Here is a 23,116-nt window from a genome sequence, read left to right as displayed (position 1 = left end):
ATTGTCCAATAGCCAACTGGAATTGTACACTGATGCGGCTGGGGCGACAGGTTTTGGAGCAATTTTTCAGACGCGCTGGTGTGTGGGAAAGTGGCCACGGCTTTGGGTGGAAGCAGGTTTGGTAAGGAATTTGGCGCTGCTGGAATTGTTTCCCATTATTGTAGCGGTGGAGTTGTGGGGCCCTGTTTTTTCTGGACGAAGGGTTTGCACGCATTGTGACAACATGGCGGTGGTGCATTCCATCAACGCACTGTCGGCAAAATCCCCGCTGGTTGTGGGGTATTTAAGGCATCTGGTGTTGCGTTGCTTGGAGTTGAACATTTGCGTGGTGGCTCGGCATGTGCCTGGGATTCGGAACGAGGTGGCTGACGCGCTATCACGGTTTCAGTTTTGCACGTTCAGGAAGCTGGTGCCGGAAGCGGACGCGGAGGGAGAACCTTGCCCGGACTGGCTGTGGGACCTGGCATCGGTATAGCATTTGAGGGAATCCGGAGATCGGTGTCTGAGGCTACTTGGTGCCGATATCAAGCGGTGTGGAAGGAATGGGCAGAGTTGGAAAGTAGGGACTTCATGGAGTCGGGTTACAAGGGCCGAGTGTTGGGGGTACTGATGTTAATTAGTGGGGATTTTTCGGAAGGTCGGTCCATTTCGGTGATTGGTTGCAAGTTGGCGGCGTTGGCCTTTTTGTTTCAGATGCAGGGGGTTCGGGATGCGACTAAGGATTTTCTGGTGCGGCAGGCAATGAAAGGTTTTCGAAAAGGGGCCCAGTCGCGTGACAGGAGGCGGCCGGTGTCATTGCCATTGTTGGTTCGTTTAGTGGGGATTTTAGGGGAGTTGTGTTCGTCTCCTTATGAGCGGGTGTTGTTTTCGGTAGTTTTTGTATTGGCGTTTTTTGGGGCCTTTCGCATTGGGGAATTGGTCAGCCCGACTAAGCAAGCGATGGGTGGTTTGCTGTTGGAGGATGTAATGCTGGGGGAGGATAGAGTGGAATGTCGGCTTCGCTTTTCGAAGACGGATCAGAGATGGCCGGGGGCGCTTAGTAGTGTTGTTCGCTTTACCGGGGCACCAGTTGTGCCCAGTGGTACAAGTGTCAGAGTTTTTAAGGGTGCGCGGCGGTTACCCTGGCGTTTTTCTTAGACATGCGGACGGATTGGCTTTGTCGCGTTACCAATTCAATGCGGTGCTGAAGATGGCTTTAGCACGGGTGGGGGAGGAGCCACGTGAGTACGGGTCTCACTCCTTCCGGATTGGGGCGGCAACGGAAGCCGCCAGGTGGGGTTTGAGTGAGGATTGTATCCGGCGGATTGGGAGGTGGGAGTCTTCCAGGTTCCGTTTGTACATTAGGCCTCACTTGATCAGGTGATGCCTCAGGGGTGGGGGATTCCTGGTTTGCGTTTTGATGCTGGTATGTGACAATTTTTCTTGTCTGTTGCTGTTTTTATTCGTGGTTGTTTATATTTTGTAGGGCCATGCCTTGTGTGGATCCTCGGGCACTCCTACGTGTATTGGGGAGCGTTGCGGGCGGATGTGCGTCGCGATGGTCGGCAGCTTGGAGTGTCGGTGACGAAGGCCAGAGTAAAGTGGCTGGGAATTCGGGGCATGACCTGGGGTAGGGTGCGCCCAGAGGTGGCTTATTATAGCCGTATGGATCGTGACCCGGATGTGTTAATTTTACACGTGGGTGGGAATGATTTGGGAGTAAGGTCGGCGAAGGAATTGAAAAGGGACATAAAGCTGGACCTGTTACATTTGTGGAGGGCGTTCCCGGGCATAGTTATTGTTTGGTCGGACATTATAGCTCGGACGCAGTGGCGTTTTGGTAGGTCGGTGGACCGTATTAATAGGGCTCGGAGCAAGCTGAACCGGGCAATTGGCAGGTTTGTGGCGAGAAATGGTGGGTTGGTGGTGCAGCATAGAGAATTGGAGGAGTCCACGGAGCAGTATCTAAGGAGAGATGGGGTTCATCTGACCGATGTGGGTCTAGATTTATGGATGTTGGGTTTGCGGGATGGTCTGGAGCAAGCACTAGGGTTGTGGGGGGCCCTGGCCAAGTAAGGGTGTCACTTGGCCGGTCTGTGGCGGGGTGATAGGTCCGTCAGAGAGGTTGGGAGTACCGACAGTCGGTTTGTTGGTACGGAGTCGCTCAAGGGGAGTGGCTTCGGATTGGATAGGAACTTGTGGGCGGAGGTCCCGCAGGTTCTGGGTACTGGTAATTAACGATGGAACGTTGTTACCCCTCACCTTGGGCCGGGTGGTCACGGCCGAGGTGGTCCTCTGGGCCGGTTTGGAGGTTACGGCCGGGGGGTTAGGAATGATGGTTGGCCTCTCGGACGGATCTATCGGTGTTTCTGGTTATACGGGTATATATGTATAAGGTTAAGTTTAACAATTGAGTGGCATGTTGGGCCACGAGTTTTTGGTATACATATATACGGTAAATAAAACTGTGGCCATTCCTGCAATAAAGTCGTGGTTCTCGTCTTTAGTTAGGTAGATATGGTACGGGGGTGTTTAGCATGGTAACCTGCTTATCCCTTATAGATGCGTCAAGTACTGGGGCTGCAAGTAGGAGCCTCTGCTAGAGGTGCATACACTGGCAGGAGCCAGTGTGTAGAGGCTGCCATACCTCCAGTATGAACTATAGGGACCAGAAATCCATGGATGAATCCTGACCGGGGTCAGTGTGAATGAAGGCTGAGGATTCTACTGAGGAGGAGTGTATCCCAAACCTGTGCGGGTGAACCGCTGGATTAACGGACTTTAAACCTGTGTATGTTTAAGTTGCTGTAAAGCTGAAGTGTAGCGCTCCTGAATACATCAGGGTGCTACAGGGAACTGCATCCTTACCCAGGGTGCAGGGCCTATCCTCCCATGGTTCCAGGTACCCAGGAAACCGGTGTCACTCCCATCAGCACCACAAACCCCAACCAACACCTCACATCATGACCTGTCAGCAAACCAGTGGGTTGGTCTAGCTAGAACAGGGCCACCCACCTAGGGGTCAGGCAGACTGGTGGGAGGGACTAAGACAGACAAGTGACAGCTCTCAAAATGAGAGGAGCTGGAGTGTTAGCTCCCGGGGAGCTAGAAAGACAGAAGTTGGGTTGCAAGCAGTGATTCGGGTCCAGAGGAGTCGGGGACCGGTAGCAGGGACGTTGGACAGGGGTGAGACGGATGTAGTCTTGGAGGGACTATCGGCACCAGAAGGGCCCAACAGAACTGACCGGTACTGATCACGACGGGGTACAGGACCCTAGGTCAGGAACTGATTCAACGTCCTGACAATTCACCTGAGAGGGAGAGGCTCTTCAAGGACTTCCCAAAATGCTCAAAAACTGAGGGCATTAGCACAACAAGGGACATAGGGTTTTTACAGACACAGGAACCCACTGAGGTCCCAAGTGCCAGCCCTTAGGAACACGGCTACACTACACATAGTGAGCAGGGCCCCCAACAGCTTCAAGCCACAGGGACCATCAACAGACAACAAATTGTGCATGGAGGCAGGCTACGAATGACTAAGTGACATTGGTGGGACCGAGCATTTGGAAGGGCTCCCGGCAGCGGCAGCTGTACTCAGAGACTTTGGTTTACCTACAGTGTGTGTGTCTCCTTTCTCCACCTCATCCAACACCACGACTACCAGCAGTAAGTACCCTGGTCCCTGCACCCTGTCATCCCAAATCCACCAACTTCCTGAGCCTGGGGCCTTCCCTACCTGCAGAGGGACTGACACCTTGCTGCTTCACACCATCTGCCGTAGTCCTCCCTCAAGCAGCGGCCGTACTTCCATTACCGCGACCCGCAGGTGGCATCACAAACTTTTCCCCTGTAAATAACCTCTTTTATGGATCAGAGTGTCTGCCAAGCTAGGTCCGGACCCCTCGAGCCACGACGATCCCGGATCTGAGCAGCTCGATTAACACCAGGGCGGCACAGAAGGAAAGCTGATTTTTTTGTTGTGTTCTAGAAGAGCAGTTTATGTGGAGTTAAATAAACTGGTGGACGTTTTACTGAACTGTGTTCCTTTGTGCTACCTCAAAGACGCAGCAAGTGAGTGAGTACCCCATTGAACAGTATGTGAACTGTTTGCAACATCACAGTGCAGATTACATGGGTGTTTAGTGGGTCTCTGCAGCGGAAAAGCACTAAAAACTTATACGTGATTTTTGTCTGGGGATTTTCCATATCTGATGCAATTTTAAGGGAAAAATCTGCACATAAAACTCCACGTATCCAAAAGAGAAATAGTCATGTTATAGATTTGTAACTCTCTCCGCAGGTCAGTTTATGCTGTATAAAATAAAAGCACAGTTGCCTTGAGATTTTTACACTGTGTGCACAATTATTAGACAAGTGAGTGTTTTCACCACATCATCCTTTTTACGCAGATTTCCATCTTCAAGGTGTATAAAAAGCAATGTTTATTGAATGAAGCAGATCAAGTGATGTGTATTTGTATAATGGGAGAGGGGGAGGCCTAAGGGTGGCCTTACATGCTACGATATCGGTACCGATATCGCTAGCATGCGACCAGCCCTCATCGTTTGTTCGAAACGGGCATATCGCTGCCCGTCGCGCACAAAATCCGGCACCCCCGTCACACATACTTACCTGCATAGCGACGACGCTGTGACCGGCGTACCGCCTCCTTTCTAAGGGGGGCGGTCTGTTTGGCGTCACTAAGCGGCTGCCCAATGAAAGCGGAGGGGCGGAGATGAGCGGGACTTAACATCCCGCCCACCTCCTTACTTCCGCATTGTGGCCAGCGGCAGGTAGGAGATATATCTCGTTCCTACGGGGGTCACACACAGCGATGTGCACTGCCGCAGGAACGAGGAACAACTTCGGCAAAGCGATAGCATCGATACTTGGGAGCGGACCCCCATGTCACTGAGGAGCGATTTTTGACGTTTTTGCAACGATCCAAAATCGCTCCTAATAGTCACACACAACGAGATTGCTACAGCGACCGGATGTGCGTCACAAATTCCGTGACCCCAACGAGATCGCTGTAGCAAAATCATAGTGTGTAAAGCCCGCTTATGGAGCTCAAGACCCTTTATCTAGGAGTGCAGGATTATTAGGCAAATTGTTTTCCTCTGACGAAATGGCCCAAAAAATAGATTTATCTGACTTAAAAGTAAAAAATTGTTAAAAGTCTTATAGAGGGATGCAGCACTCTCGAAATTGCTCAGATATTGGGGCGTGATAACAGAAAGTTTAGCTGCTATTAGTCAACAGGTACATAAACAACATCTGAAAACCAAAAGTGGGGAATATCTTTGATGGTCATAAAAGACCACCATAACCACAACAATGGACAAATAAATTACCAATCACTGGTAGAGACTCAGCAAATATATTGAAAAAAAAAACCAATGAAACGAGTCACAATACTATCTCAATGCAAAAATTATATGTCTTTATTACTACATCAATAAAAGGACAAAAATTAAATAAACAGGACAGAAGGTGCTGGTAAGGATACAAAATGCAGGAGTTAGCACCCACTTGCTGGCAATGTGCAAAAACACATATATATATATATATATATATATATATATATATATATATATATATATATATAGGTGTGGGTAAAACAGTGTCTATATATGAATAAATATATGGGGCAGCACTAAATTTGGTGTAAAAAAATGGGGAAGGTGGCTGGAGATAAAGTGTAACATAGTGCTAAAGTGCAAAGGCAGGATCTATCACATGTAAAGTGCTTGATGCAATAACAGCAGTAAATGACTAGCAGCATAATTGAGAACAAAGACCACAGCCCCTATAAGAATCTAGCAGCTACCTATATGGCCGCCAACCGAATAAATAAAAGACACATACCCATTGTATCACCTAGCCAGGGTCTATATTAGTCAACAGGGTTGTAAAAAAAGTGTTGAGAACAACAAGACGCACATTAACCGCCAGAGGTTCAAGAAGAATTAAAGATAAAGTGACCAGGAACCCATTATCCTCCAGTGCTGTCTATTTCAGAACTGCAACCTCCCTGGAGGAACCAGAAGAACAAGGTGCCCAGTGTTCAGAGACACAGACAAGGTGAGGGAGGCTAAAACCGACCACCAATGAGGAAGACACAGAAGTTGAAACATCTAGACTGGACCATGAAATATCTGAAGACAGATTTTTCAACTGCTTTATGGAATGATGAGATGAGGGTGACTCCTCACAAACCAGACACATGGGCTCATGGCTGGATCAGTAATGGCACAGACCTCTACTTTGACTCAGGCACCAGCATCTTGAAGGTGGAGTACTGATATGTGCTGGCATTGGAGATGAGTGCACCCGAATTTTAAAGTTCAAAGTACGTACCAAACACAGATTTTCCAAAATTGGGTGCTTTATGTATGAGAATCATTCGATCCAGCATCGCTGTGCTCTGGTACTGTCAGTGCTTAGCCCAGTGCGAGCCGTTTGCAGTGTTTTAATGGCTTGCACTGGGCTGTGACAACATCATGATTGGATGTAATGTGCAAAAAAAAAAAAATGAAAAATCCGCCATCCCTCCCCCGGAAATGATCTGTTTATGGCTGGCTGTATATGGGAAGAGACCAAAACTGCCAATGACTTCCAATGGTGTTCAGGTCAAGTTCAGATCAGAACTTAATCTAAAGTCAATCTGAACCCGAACGTCCACGGGTCCACTCATCTCTTGCTGGTATTATTAAAGCTGAGAAAGATGGACTCAAAGTCAACTCCCAAAGCAACTGCCAGTTTTTAGAAGCTACTTTCTTCAAATGGTATGGAAAAGTTTGCATCTTTCAAGAATACCATGATTTTTATGTAGAACAATGCTCCATCGCATGTATCGAAGTCTCCACTGCTTGTGAGTCGTCCCATGCCACGGCAGTCACCTCAGGGACACCGCTGGGACTTCTCTTTGGGATCTTCTCTGCCGACAAGTATGGCAGATTATTTACATCTGAATCGTAACGCCACTCTCGGTTTGCAGTCAGGGCGATGGGTTACCGCCACTGCAATTTTAACGAGCGTCTGGGGCCGATGGAATCTGCAGTTGGGTGGTGTGGCCTCCCGAGAGTGAGGCTGGCCCCAGGGGCTCGGGTGTATGTGTGTGGAACAACAGGTCGCAGAATGACTCAGTCTCAGTCCAAAGTGTCTTGCAACTGGTTTTTACTCACTTTCAAATGCTTCAAGTGGCACCCTGGCAATGCTGAGATACACCATGAGAGAACCAGGTATCCTTCAGGTTGGTATAAGGGTAACCGCTAACTCGCCTTCCTGGCACTTCTTGTTTCAGACAATCACTGACTTAAAGTACCGTGGGATTCATCCAGGGAAGTCGCAACTGCCTTTTCTCCCCTTTCTGGCCCATTTCCTGGCAGCGTGGACCAAGGAAGATGGCTCCAGGCTCGATCCTCCTTATGGGCCCCCTTATTGCTGCTGATGCTCGGACTCTGTGTTGGTTGGTGTGGGACTTGTTGTCCACCCCACCGGCAGGTTTAGCAGACCACTAAATGGATGTCTGGCTCTAGGGACCTGTTCCCCGTTCGTGCCTGATTACCAGTAGTCCCCGTACTCAACTGCCTGTCTTCTCTCTTCAGGTGTCTTTCAGGCTGACTGTGTGGCAACCGTCCCCCCCGCTAACGGCTACTTCATGGGCAGGGTCTGATTAGCGGGTCTGTGCACCTGCTCGCTCCTTCTCCCCTGCACTCTCCGCTGCAGACTCGGCTTGCTCCTCTCCTACTCCTTTTTCTGACTGCCACTGCTACCTTAGCTCTCAGTCCCTCCCCAGCACCCCTAGCTGAGATGTGGAGGTACGCCCCCTCTTGGGTCTGCCCAAGGGTCCCCTCTAGTGTGTGGGAGACCTGGTCACTATGTGTCTGTGCGTATACACCCTATTCCAGCCTTTTGGATCACCTGTTTGCACTCACCCAGCATGGGTGCAGTACTCAGTGGCGCCTGACCAGGTCAGGGGTGCCACACTTGGCTGCCAGTAAAGGACTTAAAGATAAAAGAATGAGAAGGCCTCTTCCTCACCTGACCTAATCCCTATCAAGAATCTGTGGGTTTATGGTCTCATTAAGATGTCAGTTTTGCTTTTTTTTTTAGCTCAAGAGAAAAACTAACCATAGTTTATCAGTGTACACGATCCGATTTTTTTTTTACCAATAGTGTATCTAGGGTTTTTTTTTCTCATGTGTAAAAAAATAAAAAAAATGAAAACCCTACCAGCTTCTTCTACCCAATAAACAGTAAAAAGTGTCCAGCATTTGCATGGCCCATTGATAGTATTAGATTGCGGTCTGCTTTTTTCATACGCTGAATCGTTAACACATGAGACAAATTTGTAATACACAAAACAATTCAATATGCAATTCCTGCATGAGAGGATTTTTCTCACAACTGGAAATACCTTGATATCCTATCATTGTAGCCACAACTGAAGGACACAAAAAGAAAAGTACGTTAATTGTGCACCCATCACAAGACCAGGGGAGGGGGTGCACAACCAATGTCTGATTATAATGTAAAGATGGTCTCAATGCTAACCCATGCAGTAAGAAGAAAACCAGTACTAGAAGAAAAGAACTGCATAGTGGGAAGCAGAGTCCAATATTGTTATAAAAAGCAATCTTTATTGTAGCCAAAATTACATAAAATCATTTAAAATACAAAAACACACTAAATAGCACGGTATGAGTCTCCCCACCAACTCACAATAATATAATGGTATACCATAGTATCATATAATAAAGCAAAAGAGACAAGATATACCCCTTAACAGAAGCCACAATATGCAGTGCTGCACGTATATGGTAGTGTACGCTTGGAATACATAATATAACAAGTCATAAGACCAAGCATATAACATAATACATAATCTCACAGTGTATATACAAAGATTTTTTACAACTGCATGAGTAAAAACGTGCGTATAGCTCTATTATAAAAAGTGGCAGACCCAAACTATATTCGGTGGAATAAAGGATGGATATGAAAGGGTTACAACCCTATAGGTGCTTGTCCGGAACAAGAAAAAATGGTACTATACCAATAACAGAGCCGGAGGACCATCCATGATGTAAAGTACCCCACCAAGGGGTCAGTCACAGGGGAAAAGAATCAAGGCTCAATAATAGTGGAGAGGGGAGGGAGAGTCAAAAAGATCCCGTGGGCAAGAACCCACGCGTATCGCTGCATCAACAGCTTCCTCAGGGCAAGTGTGTGGTCACATCACAGACGAATAAGACCGCCAAACATAAAAAAATAATAAATACATTCATACATAACAAACAACCAATAATTAGGTAAAGTGGCATTAAAATAGTTGTCCAGGCTTAAGACACAAACCTGCGGTATTTGAGACTATAGACTGGTGAACTGTGCAGTGCGCAGGCGGGCACAATTCAACAGTTTTCCAGGAGATGTTCGTCGTTTCTGTGGTGTGCACACAGCGATGTGTGATGCCACAGGAACGAGGAACAACCAGCGGCATGCAACAACAACGACATTTGGAAAAGAAGCGACGTGTCAACGATCAACGATTTTTGCCGTTTTTTCGATCGTTACATGTAGCTGTCACACACTGTGATGTCGCTAACGGCACCGGATGTGCGTCACAACCACCGTGACCCCGATGATATATCGTTAGCGATGTCGCAGCGTGTAAAGCACCATATAGAGTGACATTGGTTGTGTGACTTGTGTTATGGCCAATATCGCTGAGTAGTACCATCAGCCACAGAGCCACTACTGGTAAACTATAAAGGCAATGAGAAGATGAGGCAAATATAAACTATGTGGAGACAAATATTTTATACACAAAATGTATACACATATAGTGATAAATATATATACAGTTAGGTCCAGAAATATTTGGACAGTGACAAAATTTTCGCGAGTTGGGCTCTGCATGCCACCACATTGGATTTGAAATGAAACCTCTACAACAGAATTCAAGTGCAGATTGTAACGTTTAATTTGAAGGTTTGAACAAAAATATCTGATAGAAATTGTAGGAATTGTACACATTTCTTTACAAACACTCCACATTTTAGGAGGTCAAAAGTAATTGGACAAATAAACCAAACCCAAACAAAATATTTTTATTTTCAATATTTTGTTGCGAATCCTTTGGAGGCAATCACTGCCTTAAGTCTGGAACCCATGGACATCACCAAACGCTGGCTTTCCTCCTTCTTAATGCTTTGCCAGGCCTTTACAGCCGCAGCCTTCAGGTCTTGCTTGTTTGTGGGTCTTTCCGTCTTAAGTCTGGATTTGAGCAAGTGAAATGCATGCTCAATTGGGTTAAGATCTGGTGATTGACTTGGCCATTGCATAATGTTACACTTTTTTGCACTCATGAACTCCTGGGTAGCTTTGGCTGTATGCTTGGGGTCATTGTCCATCTGTACTATGAAGCGCCGTCCGATCAACTTTGCGGCATTTAGCTGAATCTGGGCTGAAAGTATACCCCGGTACACTTCAGAATTCATCTGGCTACTCTTGTCTCCTGTTATGTCATCAATAAACACAAGTGACCCAGTGCCATTGAAAGCCATGCATGCCCATGCCATCACGTTGCCTCCACCATGTTTTACAGAGGATGTGGTGTGCCTTGGATCATGTGCCGTTCCCTTTCTTCTCCAAACTTTTTTGTTCCCATCATTCTGGTACAGGTTGATCTTTGTCTCATCTGTCCATAGAATACTTTTCCAGAACTGAGCTGGCTTCATGAGGTGTTTTTCAGCAAATTTAACTCTGGCCTGTCTATTTTTGGAATTGATGAATGGTTTGCATCTAGATGTGAACCCTTTGTATTTACTTTCATGGAGTCTTCTCTTTACTGTTGACTTAGAGACAGATACACCTACTTCACTGAGAGTGTTCTGGACTTCAGTTGATGTTGTGAACGGGTTCTTCTTCACCAAAGAAAGTATGCGGCGATCATCCACCACTGTTGTCATCCGTGGACGCCCAGGCCTTTTTGAGTTCCCAAGCTCACCAGTCAATTCCTTTTTTCTCAGAATGTACCCGACTGTTGATTTTGCTACTCCAAGCATGTCTGCTATCTCTCTGATGGATTTTTTCTTTTTTTTCAGCCTCAGGATGTTCTGCTTCACCTCAATTGAGAGTTCCTTAGACCGCATGTTGTCTGGTCACAGCAACAGCTTCCAAATGCAAAACCACACACCTGTAATCAACCCCAGACCTTTTAACTACTTCATTGATTACAGGTTAACGAGGGAGACGCCTTCAGAGTTAATTGCAGCCCTTAGAGTCCCTTGTCCAATTACTTTTGGTCCCTTGAAAAAGAGGAGGCTATGCATTACAGAGCTATGATTCCTAAACCCTTTCTCCGATTTGGATATGAAAACTCTCATATTGCAGCTGGGAGTGTGCACTTTCAGCCCATATTATATATATAATTGTATTTCTGAACATGTTTTTGTAAACCGCTAAAATAACAAAACTTGTGTCACTGTCCAAATATTTCTGGACCTAACTGTATGTTAGATAAACCTTTACTGTCAGCTTCCAGTAGGATGTTCTGGGTGGAGGTGCCATAAATGCGTTTATTATGTGTTGCTTCTATCCTCCTTGGATACCAGTCCTGCCTTTATTTGGACACAAGCTAACTGGAAGGTTGCACTTAAAACATTGATGTGATGTCAACAGCTACAAGGATCCACCCAGCCACCTCTGGAATGTGAATTGTGGGATACATTTATTACCGCGGTGGTATAATAACCTTCCATAGTATTGCATTTACTAGGATAAAGTTCTGAGCTCTGCAGTACATTTACTATGCTCCATACGCAGGATACTCTACTGAGATTACATGTACAACACTCCACATACTATAGATAGAAATCACAACTGTCAAAGTACACCCTCTGTGGACTATCATTTTCACGTATCTGGACATACTAAAAGAATACAATCTAATGTCACATGAACAACCACACAAATGACACCGTCTCAGCATTTATTTAATGAACACTAGACTGAAATGCAGAAAGAGTGTGAAAAATTAAGTACACCCTTACTACTTACAAAAAAAATTAGGTGGGTAAGTAGCCAAGTTCTGCTAATCAAATGGCCATGATTAATGTGACCACCCCTATAAAAGCAGAAGTTTTCTCAGTTTTCTGGTGTGGAGCACTCGGGTGTATGTTAACACAATGCCAAGGAGGAAAAGCTGGTGTCACACTAAGCGACAGCGACAACGACGTCGCTGTTACGTCACCATTTTCGGTGACGTAACAGCGACCTTGTAAGTCGCTGTTATGATCGCTGCTTAGCTGTCAAACACAGCAGAAGCATCGATCATAACGTCGCTGTGCTACATGTGCAGAGAGCAGGGAGCCGCGCTTAGCGCTGGCTCCTTGCTCTCCTACAGTACACATCGGGTTAATTAACCCGATGTGTGCTGCAGCTACATGTCACAGTGTAGAGAGCAAGGAGCCGCGCGCACTGCTTAGCGCTGGCTCCTTGCTCTCCTTGCTACAGTATACATCGGGTTAATTACCCGATGCGTACTGCAGCCACATGTCACAGTGCAGGAGCCGGCGCTGGCAGCAAGAGCGGAGGCTGGTAACCAGCGTAAACATCGGGTAACCAGGGAAAGGTCTTCCCTTGGTTACCCGATGTTTACGCTGGTTACAGCTTACTGCAGCTGCCAGTGCCGGCTCCTGATCGCTTCATTTCGTCGCTCTCTCGCTGTCACACACAGCGATGTGTGTGTCACAGCGGGAGAGTGACGACCAAAAAATGAAGCTGGACATTCAGCAACGACCGGCGACCTCACAGCAGGGGCCAGGTCGTTGCTGGATGTCACACACAGCGACAGCGACGGGACGTCGCTGCAACGTCACAGAAAATGGTGACGTAGCAGCGACGTCGTTGTCGTCGTCGTTATGTGTGACACCAGCTAAAGACATCAGCAATGACCTTGGAGAAGTAATTGTTGCTGCCAACTAATTGAGGAGGTGTAATAAGGACATTTCCTGGATTTTAAATGTCTTTAGAGGTGGTGCTCCTAAATAAAGATTAATTGGCAACCTCTTGGTCGATTCTTAGCTACAAAGTGAAAATGACAATATGCAAAAAATGTGCACATGCCGTTTATCACTAAACTACTAGAGGTTCCAGACCTTACACTATTGTGAGGAGAACGTTCTTACATTACTACCATATCTTAGCCTATATGCCCACGTGGCGGGTTTTTTTTGCATTTTTTCATGCATTTTCCTTGCTTCTTTTAATCAATAAAAGCAAGGAAAAAGAATCCCAACATAGTCTATGAGAATCGTGATTTGCTGTGCACACGCTGCTTCTTTCTTACTGGAGATTTGCTGAAAAAAAAAGCAGCATGGCAATGCTTTAGGCTATGTGCGCACGTTGCGTACAGTTCACTGCAGAAATTTCTGCAGCGATCTGAAGAGCACATGTGCGCTTTAAATCGCTACAGAAATGTCCGTAGTGAAGCCGATTCCATGCGCTCTGCCTGCAGCTCCTCCCATAGACAGAGCAGGAGCTGCCGGCAAAGCGCACGGAAGAAGTGACATGTCACTTCTTTTTACACAGCGCTTCGGCAGTAGCCGAAGCGCTGCGCTCTAAAATGCCACGTGCACACGGCCCCTGCACAATCTCTATAGACTGTGCAGGGGACGCAGGACGCATGCAGTTACGCTGCGCTACAAAGCGCAGCGTAACTGCATGTATTCACGCAACGTGCGCACATAGCCTTATCACTACAGTGGATTATATTGCAGCACTTCCCCTCACACACCATGCATACAGCATGGTGCATGAGGCTCTACATAGCTCAGTAACCCGGAGTCCTCATGGTGATGACCCAGAGTTATCATGGCAGCGATCGGGTCCCTGTCATTGCATTCCTGATCGCCAGGGAGAAGTAAGCGATTCCTCTCCCTGACTCCTGAATGCTGTGATCGCACTGATCACAGCATTTAGGGGGTTATACTGCCGGGAGTGCTGCAGGCACCGCTTCGGGCAGTGAGAGCCAGGTCCCGGCTGTAACATTAGATAGAGACCCAGCAGTGATCGTGTGGGTACAGTGCCTGAACCCCCGCAATTGCCATGACAAAAAGAAGCAGAAAAAAACGCATATGAAAAAACGCGCAAATGCAATAAAAAATTTGTTTTTTCTGCTGAGTTTTTCCTGCCAAAACATACTTTTTCTGCACTATTTTAGTCGTCCCCCGACGAAGCACACGGAGCGAAACACGTGTTGGGACGTTGGTCCCCACGTGTTATCCCGGCCCTCGGCGACATTCTCCTGGTAGGTTGCTCTGCCTTTGGCTACTATCTGTCTTGGTCTCTTTGGCCGCATTTACTCTTTTGAGCCTTGTCTGCCTGGAGTTACTAATTATGGTATGTCTGCCGTTACTCAGTAGAGACTTGTTCTCCTGAATGAATGCCTGGGACACGTGGGGTTTTCCCCTCCAGCACCAATTCCCTTGGTCCTATATTTATGTATGTATGCCTACAATTGATTTCCCTACAGCATTTATAATAAAATAATCTATATTTTCATAATATGGCTTGTGTGGGTACATTTGCTATTCGGCAAACTTAAAGACTCTTTCTTCTTGGTTTCATACTTTTTCATGTGCAGAAAAGAAACACATAAAAAGCAACGTGTTTCCATAGCCTTACAGCTGAAAAAAATCTGGCATCATTTCATGCTCCATTTATACAGTTTAGCTATCAATTTGTAATTAGTGATGATTTTTTTTTTTTTTTACTTGGATCTGAGGGGTGGCGAGACGCTTGACTAGTTAAATCATTGTCAAAGTAAGTAATTTTCCATCATGGTGATTGTATATAACTGTAGCACTGATATACCTGATATGGATACATCTATGGCAGGTTAAACATCGCAACCAGTCTATCTATGTGTGATCTTAGAGACAAATTGGCAAGAGAGATATAGCCAGGATTGGCAGGTCTAATGGATGCACCATTTCTGGGGCTGCTGTGGCCTGCTATTTTTAGGCTGGGGAGTGTCCAATAACAGTGGACCTCCCTAGTCTGAGAATACCAGACCACAGCTGTTTGCTTTACCTTGGCTGGTGATCCAATTCGGGGGGGACCCCACGTTTTTTGCTTTAAATTATGTATTTAATGTAAATTAACAGCGTGGGGTGCCCTCTTTTCTTGTATTAGCAACCAAGGTGAAGCTGCCAGCTGTGGTTTACAGGCTGCAGCCATCTGCTTTACCCTAGCTGGCTACAAAAGATAGGGGGATCCCACGTCTTTTTTTTTAATTATTTATTTATTTTTTGGCTAAATACAAAGCTAAGCACTCTTTAGTGCCACATGAAAGTCACTAAAGGGTGCCAGCTTAGAATATGCAGGGGGGTGGGACATTATATATGTCTTTCTCATCTATTATCTATCTATCTATCTATCTATTCATCTATCTATCTTTCCCTCTATCCATTATCTGTCTATCTATCGATCTATCTATATTATTTATTGCAGTTCCAGCATAAAAAAACGGAGGGACCAATGTGACGGGGGTGTACAACAGAGCAAAGGATGGACGAGGCCGAGGGACGATCCAACAGGTTTATTCACAAGAACACTGGAACAGCACACGATAAGTCCACGTAAAACAGATTCGGGGGCCCTTCCCGACAATCCTCGGACCGGATAACAAAGCAATCGTCCTTACAGTAGTCCAAAGAGTTCCACACAATCCCACGGGCCGCCACACAGGCCTAGCTCCGTCCGTGTCCACAGCCACCCAGGCTGGGAGCTCCTTCTTCTTCCAAGTTTCAGCTCACTCTGAAGTTACAAAAAGGGAAATGCATTGTCTGTGCTCCTTGACCAGCCCACCATGTTCAGGGGGTAGGGGTCACACATCCTATCATCAATGGTTTGGTCCATCACAGGGCTCCGATATGTCTGCCAGCCACAGTAGATGAAGGGATCCCCTGCTGTGCAGAACGATGACTATTCCTTCACTGGCCAATGCAATTACAGACTAGATATACAACTCTGGATAGAAGAGGACAGGCTATTTACATAATCACATTAGATGCCAAGACTGCAATTGTATGAGAGAGACACATTGAGACCAGTAGCTCCCCCAAGGAAATACATGAATTACAACTAATACAACCAGGGAAAAGTTACATGACATATTATACAAAATAAATGACAGGGAAATATACATATCATGACATAGTATCACAGCATATACAGTGAGAGGGTAAATTACATCTTCACAATCCCTCCCCCTCCCAACTTGTGTACGAACTAGGGACCTCTACAGGTCACTGGTTAAGTACACACAGGCAGAGCGTTACTTACATGTGGCTTCATGCAGCCACGAATTGGCATCGTAGATGTCCCACATCATTGCCCAGGAGAACAGCTGCAGGCAGACCACCCATCACCCCAACCACACATCGCCTGACCCCAAAACCAAAGTTCAGATCCACAGTGGCTGTGGGAATAGTCCTCCATTGTCCACCAGCCAGTTCAATGACAATCCCAGGTCCTCTATGGATTGCCTCAGGCCGAACCACTCGGGGATCAGCCAGTGTGAGGAAAGCACCCGAGTCACAAAATCCAACAAGTCTCTGTCCATCCAGCACAAGCTCCTGCAAGTGCTTACCTTGATGAGCAGAAGTCGTCATAACTGCGGGTCGCACCCCGTTAATTCCTGGTGGTGCAACATGGGGGGCTGAGTCACTAGGCCAGTCCTCACATAGCGGTGCCACATCTTCCTCCATGGCACTGGGCTGTAAATAATTAACAATCCGATTGGGTGCAGGATTAGTCCTCATTTGAACAGCTGGGCAGGAGACTTGCCGATGCCCTGGCTTTCCACATTGATAGCATCTGAGCTGGGTCTCCCTCCATCCATGGCATCCTCTTGGGTAAGGGGTAGGGGAACTTGGAGGCTGGCTCCCACCTGAAGGTGCTGTAGGGGTTTGAGGATGATTCCTCCATGGGCTTGCTGGGCATGAGGCCTGCAAATGCCCGGGATGCCTACAAACATAACACCTGCGCTCTGTTACTTCCTCTCCCCGGCGTATTCCAGAAAGTGCAGTAGAAGCAACTGGAGGCACATTAACACGGGTATCAACATGTGGTGAGTTAGAGGAACGGGGAACAATGGGGACAGAATAACTGGGGGCATCCGGTGTTGTGGAGCTGTTAGGCGTCTCTCCATCCTCCAACAGAACCCTCCACTGAGGCTTGATAGTGAGCACCTCATCAGCTAGAGCAGCAGCTTCCTCCACTGTCGCTGGTTTTCTCTCACGCACCCATTCCCGGATCTCAGCGGGGCACTGGGCAAAGAATTGTTCTTTTAGGATGACCTGCAGGAAGGTCTCCCAAGATAAGGCCTCCTCTGCCTCCAGCCAGCGATTACATATTTGTTTGAGTCTATGAGCATATATCTTAAAAGACACTTCCCCATCACAGGCTAAAGCACGGAACTGAGTCCTGTAAGTGTCTGGGGTCACAGCATAATGTTCTAGAATAGTCTGTTTAATCTCCGCATACTCACAGTTCCACCAAGGGTCCATAGCTCTATAGGCTTCAGCAGCTCCCCCCTCTAGGAGCCCAACCAGATGCCGGACACGCTCCCTGTCCGGGACTTCCATTAATCGACACTGATGCTCAAAGTCCTGGAAGAAGCCCTCAATGTCGCCTGCAGCCTCATTAAACGGCTTAAAGTCTTTGCGGGACACCCTGGGAAGTTCCCTCATGATGGGTGCTGGGGTTACAGTCTATCTGGAACCTCTCGCGGATTCCACAGCAAGCTGCTTATCCAGCAATGCCATCTCCTCCATCCTGCGCTCCTTCTCTTTAGCTCCACGCATGACCTCCATCTTATATTCTATGGTGGTCTCCTCTCCCAGCAAGGCCATCTCCTCCTCGTACCACACAACCCACTGACTTTTTTGGGTATTTACCTCCGGCTGCCGTCTTTCTTCCGTTTGCTGTGAGGATCCTTCCTCCACGTCATTTTGCGAGCAGACTCCTTCTAGCGCCTCAATCAGCTGCTCCTTGGAGAGTCCTTTGAAACGAACTCCTACTTCACGGGCCTTTGATTGCAGGCTCCCCAAAGTCCAGGTCTTGTACTCTGCAGTGCTGGTTCCTGATGTTGAGCCATTGTCCTCCATTCCTTCTGCTCTGATCCCAGCGCTTCCAACCAGTTTGTGACGGGGGTGTACAACAGAGCAAAGGATGGACGAGGCCGAGGGACGATCCAACAGGTTTATTCACAAGAACACTGGAACAGCACACGATAAGTCCACGTAAAACAGATTCGGGGGCCCGTCCCGACAATCCTCGGACCGGATAACAAAGCAATCGTCCTTACAGTAGTCCAAAGAGTTCCACACAATCCCACGGGCCGCCACACAGGCCTAGGTCCGTCCGTGTCCACAGCCACCCAGGCTGGGAGCTCCTTCTTCTTCCAAGTTTCAGCTCACTCTGAAGTTACAAAAAGGGAAATGCATTGTCTGTGCTCCTTGACCAGCCCACCATGTTCAGGGGGTAGGGGTCACACATCCTATCATCAATGGTTTGGTCCATCACAGGGCTCCGATATGTCTGCCAGCCACAGTAGATGAAGGGATCCCCTGCTGTGCAGAACAATGACTATTCCTTCACTGGCCAATGCAATTACAGACTAGATACACAACTCTGGATAGAAGAGGACAGGCTATTTACATAATCACATTAGATGCCAAGACTGCAATTGTATGAGAGAGACACATTGAGACCAGTAGCTCCCCCAAGGAAATACATGAATTACAACTAATACAGCCAGGGAAAAGTTACATGACATATTATACAAAATAAATGACAGGGAAATATACATATTATGACATAGTATCACAGCATATACAGTGAGAGGGTAAATTACATCTTCACAACCAACCTGCGGAAAAACCGCAGCAAAATCGCGGCAAAAATGCATGCGTTATTCCCGCGGTTTTGGTGTGTTTTTTTACCGCAGGTGCAGTAATCTTCAACTCTCAGAAGTTTCTCAAGAAATTTTCTTGAGAAAAATCACTTTTCTAGTGCGCACATAGCCTAAGATAGCCAAATCTAAAAAAAAACACTCCTACTTCCAAAAATATTAGGCTTTGATATTTGTGAGTACAACTTGCCTAATAATTTTGCACACAGTGTACAAATTTGGTATATACAGTATATGATGCTGTTTTTTGTTTTTTTTTTCTAAAACCAAGACTTGATACAAAACACTTTAGGACCCACTCATACTTTTGGTAAAAAAAAGGGCCAGAACTTCACTATTCTTGGAGCTATTTTTAGCTGTAAGGCTATGTGCCCACGGGACTTTGTACCCGCGGATACGATATATCCGCAGGTACATCTGCAGGTTTCCCGCAGCTGCTCCCCGGAATCCGCAGCTATACATAGCTGCGGGATTACAGCGAAATAGCTGCGGTAAACCTGCAGACGTTCATGCGACTTCCCTGCGGAAGTCCCAGCCTCTATCTCCATAGTCGAGGGCCGGGATTTCCGCAGGTAATTCCACAGAAATAATTGACATGCAGTTATGTGCGGCTGCGGGACATCCGCAGCATATTCTGCAGCCGCACATACTGAAGCAAGGACACAGCACTCCCCATGTCCCATAGGATAACATGGGGAGTGTCTGTACTTGCTAAAACCTGCGGTTTATCTAGAAAATCCAGATAAATCCGCAGGTTTTCCGCGGCAAAATCCGTGGATACAGAGTCTCGTGGGCACATAGCCTAAAGCGGGCTTTAAACACTGCGATATCGGTCCCGTGCCGCACAACATCGCCAGACCCGTCACACGCACTTACCTGCCCGGCGACGTCTCTGTGACCGGCGAACCGCCTCCTTTCTAAGGGGGCGGTCCGTGCGGCGTCACAGCGACGTCACTGAGCGGCCACCCAATAGAAGCGGAGGGGCGGAGATGAGCGGGACGTAACATCCCGCCCACCTCCTTCCTTCCGCATTGTGGCCAGGAGGCAGGTAAGGAGAGCTTCCTCGTTCCTGCGGTGTCACACGGAGCGATGTGTGCTGCCGCAGGTATGAGGAACAACCTCGTTACTGCTGCAGTAACGATTTTTGAGAATGGACCCCCATGTCACCGATGAGCGATTTTGCATGTTTTTGCAACGATGCAAAATCGCACATAGGTGTCACACGCAACGGCATCACTAATGCGGCCGGATGTGCGTCACCAATTCCGTGACCCCAACGAGTTCGCATTAGCGATGTCGTAGCGTGTAAAGCCCCCTTAAGGGTGGATATACACATTTAGTACATGCTATGTCCTGGATGCTGTGTCTCCTCTCCTGCGGGGCTGCAAGTGCTCTCTGCAAGAGACCGCAGAGGCCAGTGCCCCTGACCAGGGTTTGGGATGCTGTGGACTCTGTCTGTGCTCTCCTTGAAGAGAACACTCGTGTCTCCACAGCATAAATTAACGTGCTGCAGCTCGTAATGTGACGCATGTCAGTTTAGAAAAGAAGCACAGTTGCCATGAGATTTAAGCCCCATCCGCTGTGCTTGTACTGCACAACGCAGTATTTTGGTCGCAGCGGAAACACGCTGGTCCAAAGCGCTGCTGTTACTGATCGTAGGCACGTACCCTAATGCCCTCACCAAATGCATCATGTAATTTCCCCAGAAATAGTTTTTTTTGTTCTATTAATTAAAGTTAAACTATTTGCATTTGTATATAATGTTGGACATTATATTTTATAACAAACTACACAACAAAAGAAAGCAGTGACAGAGCTAAAGATGTGCAAAATAACATAAACACAATTTAAATATTATTCTTCAATAATAATTGTACCAAAATACAACAACAGCTGAGAACTGATGGCATACTTGGGTTTTCTATCTTGCTCACAAATTGGACTTACCAACTTTTTCAAAGGCTTCCTTGAGTTCTTCTAGTTCCTCTCTGGATATGGTGATTGTATTGTTAGCCATGTCCTATGGCAGTCTGATGGAGATCTCAAGAGGAGAGTTTTGGGACCTAACAATGGAGAATGGAGGAATGTGATGAAATCTTTACACCAGTGACTATGGATACAGCTCAATAACTATGGATGGACCAGCTATGCAATGAATACTTTGTCCGCCTTTTAAACAATGACTGGACAAGCAAGAAACAATGCTTCCACCCTATGACAAATAGGGTCACATAAATTCACCATTAACCTAAACTACAAAGGTTAAAAACATGGAAGCTTATAAAAAGTATAGCTAATAGCATTCACAAGAGGGGCACATCATTTTCTGTATTCGCTACCAGGAAATTCAGACATTACAGAAAAACAAGTGAGAGCGTATAAAGACAAAGCAAAGTTAATATTTAGTATATTGTTACTGTTAAAATAGTAATAAAAGAAGTGTATCCTATATCCTTTGATATGTTCCACTGTAACAATAAATAATTATAAAAAACATTAGTTGAAACCTGATTTACTCCAAACCTCCAAATGATGATGCTGGTACCCTCAGTATCCCACTCCCCCATCTACTCACACTTAAAGTATGTGCACTCAATGAGTATTTGCAGCAGATTTTGGCAGGAAAAACACTGCTTAAAAAAAGTTTATATTATTTTGCACCTTTTTAAGGCACTGTTTTTTGCCACGGAAATGTGCAGTTTTTGTTCATAATAACCTTTATGCAATCCTTCCCCATCAAAATCTATGGGAAATAAAACATGTTGTGCGCACACTGTGTTTTTTTCTTACAGGTTTTGCTGCAGAATTTCTGCAGCAAAAAAAAAAGTAGCATGACACTTCTTTTCCGCAGGTACCTGCGTTTTTTGCCATAGATAATGGTAATAAACTGTAGGAACCAACCCGAAAAACTGCGGCAAAACCGCAGCAAACCGCGGTAAGATTGCAGTTCCGTTTTTAGCGCAGTTTTTGCCACAGGTGCGGTAATTCTGCCAGATAGTGCGGATTTTTCTTAAGAAAAAGTCATTTCCCAGTGCGCACAGGGCCTAAATGTGTTTCTTTTCCACCCATTCCATGGAAGGGGTGAAAAACGCACAAAAATGTTGAAATATCTGACAAATCTCACAACTGACAATTGAGAATCCGCAAGGAAAACATAAGCGAAATACAGGCAATTTCAGAAATTTCTTTCACTTTGCTGGTACTATAAAACACTGTTTTTTCCCCAAGCAAAAATGCATGGAAAAGATAGAGCAAAAATGTACCGTATGAACACACCCTTAGCCACAAAGCGGCGTGCACACACTCTTTTTTGAGGGGGGAGGGAGGGGGGTTTGGAGATGTTTTTCAATTCCTGAAGCGGTTTTGAAGAGTTTTTAAGTGTTTTAGAAGAGGTTTTTCCTTAAACTTAAATTTTTGCAGCTTTATGACAGGATATTTCCCATTTTGATGCGGATTCCAGACACTTGAAATAAATGACATGCCCTTTTTGTTTTCTCCCACCAGGCATTTTCCACAGCCTGAAGTAGAAAAAAAACTGACAAAAGAAATGATATATGAATATGGAACAGCAAAGTGTTTTAACAACAGAAAACAAAAGTCTTTAAGTAATGTCTTAGCATTTTTTTAAGCTGAACTCCTCCAAAAAACTTAAAAAACCTTTGCGTGTGCATTCCCTTAGTTGTCCATATACCAGCATGTCACATGGAGGTTCTCTGTTGTCACCATTATCTCTGTATTTCACAGGGACAAAAATTACAGTGTTTGCCATAGTAGGCATAGGTGGATAACCAAAGGCACCTCTTAAGGCTAAGGACACATGGCAAGTAAAAAGGAGGGAGTGGAATGCGATAAAAAAAAATTGCATTCCACCCGGACCAATGTTATTCTATGGGGCTGCACCCATGAGCGATTATTTTCTCAGCCCTAATCGGACCGAGAAAACAATCGCAGCATGCTGCGAGTGGAATCTGATTCGATTTCACTCACATCCATACAAGTCTATGGGTGCGAGAGAAACATCACACTACACTCGCATTACACCGGAGGGCAGTGCGATAATCGCATCAGCTGGTAATGTAGAAGATAGAGAGATTAGTCCCTCCCTCTCCTCCACAGCTGTGTTCTGATCGCAGGATTGCAGCACTG

General features: G+C 46.3%; 1 protein-coding gene across 3 annotated transcripts in view; it reads right to left on the bottom strand.

The window, feature by feature from the left end:
• PLS1 (plastin 1) overlaps window positions 1-23,116 on the bottom strand; it is a 179,094-nt gene that overhangs the window by 91,882 nt on the left and 64,096 nt on the right. For all 3 annotated transcript variants that reach the window (XM_075338598.1, XM_075338597.1, XM_075338600.1), the window contains exon 2: window positions 20,918-21,033. In XM_075338598.1, coding sequence (XP_075194713.1) covers window positions 20,918-20,987 — 70 coding nt within the window. In that variant the 5' untranslated portion in view covers window positions 20,988-21,033. The remainder of the gene's footprint in view (window positions 1-20,917; window positions 21,034-23,116) is intronic.

Source organism: Anomaloglossus baeobatrachus, chromosome 3 (genome assembly GCF_048569485.1).
Source record: "Anomaloglossus baeobatrachus isolate aAnoBae1 chromosome 3, aAnoBae1.hap1, whole genome shotgun sequence".
NCBI classification, from domain to species: domain Eukaryota; kingdom Metazoa; phylum Chordata; class Amphibia; order Anura; family Aromobatidae; genus Anomaloglossus; species Anomaloglossus baeobatrachus.
Note: the sequence above shows the minus strand (reverse complement) of the source record. Positions and strands in the feature narration are given on the sequence as shown.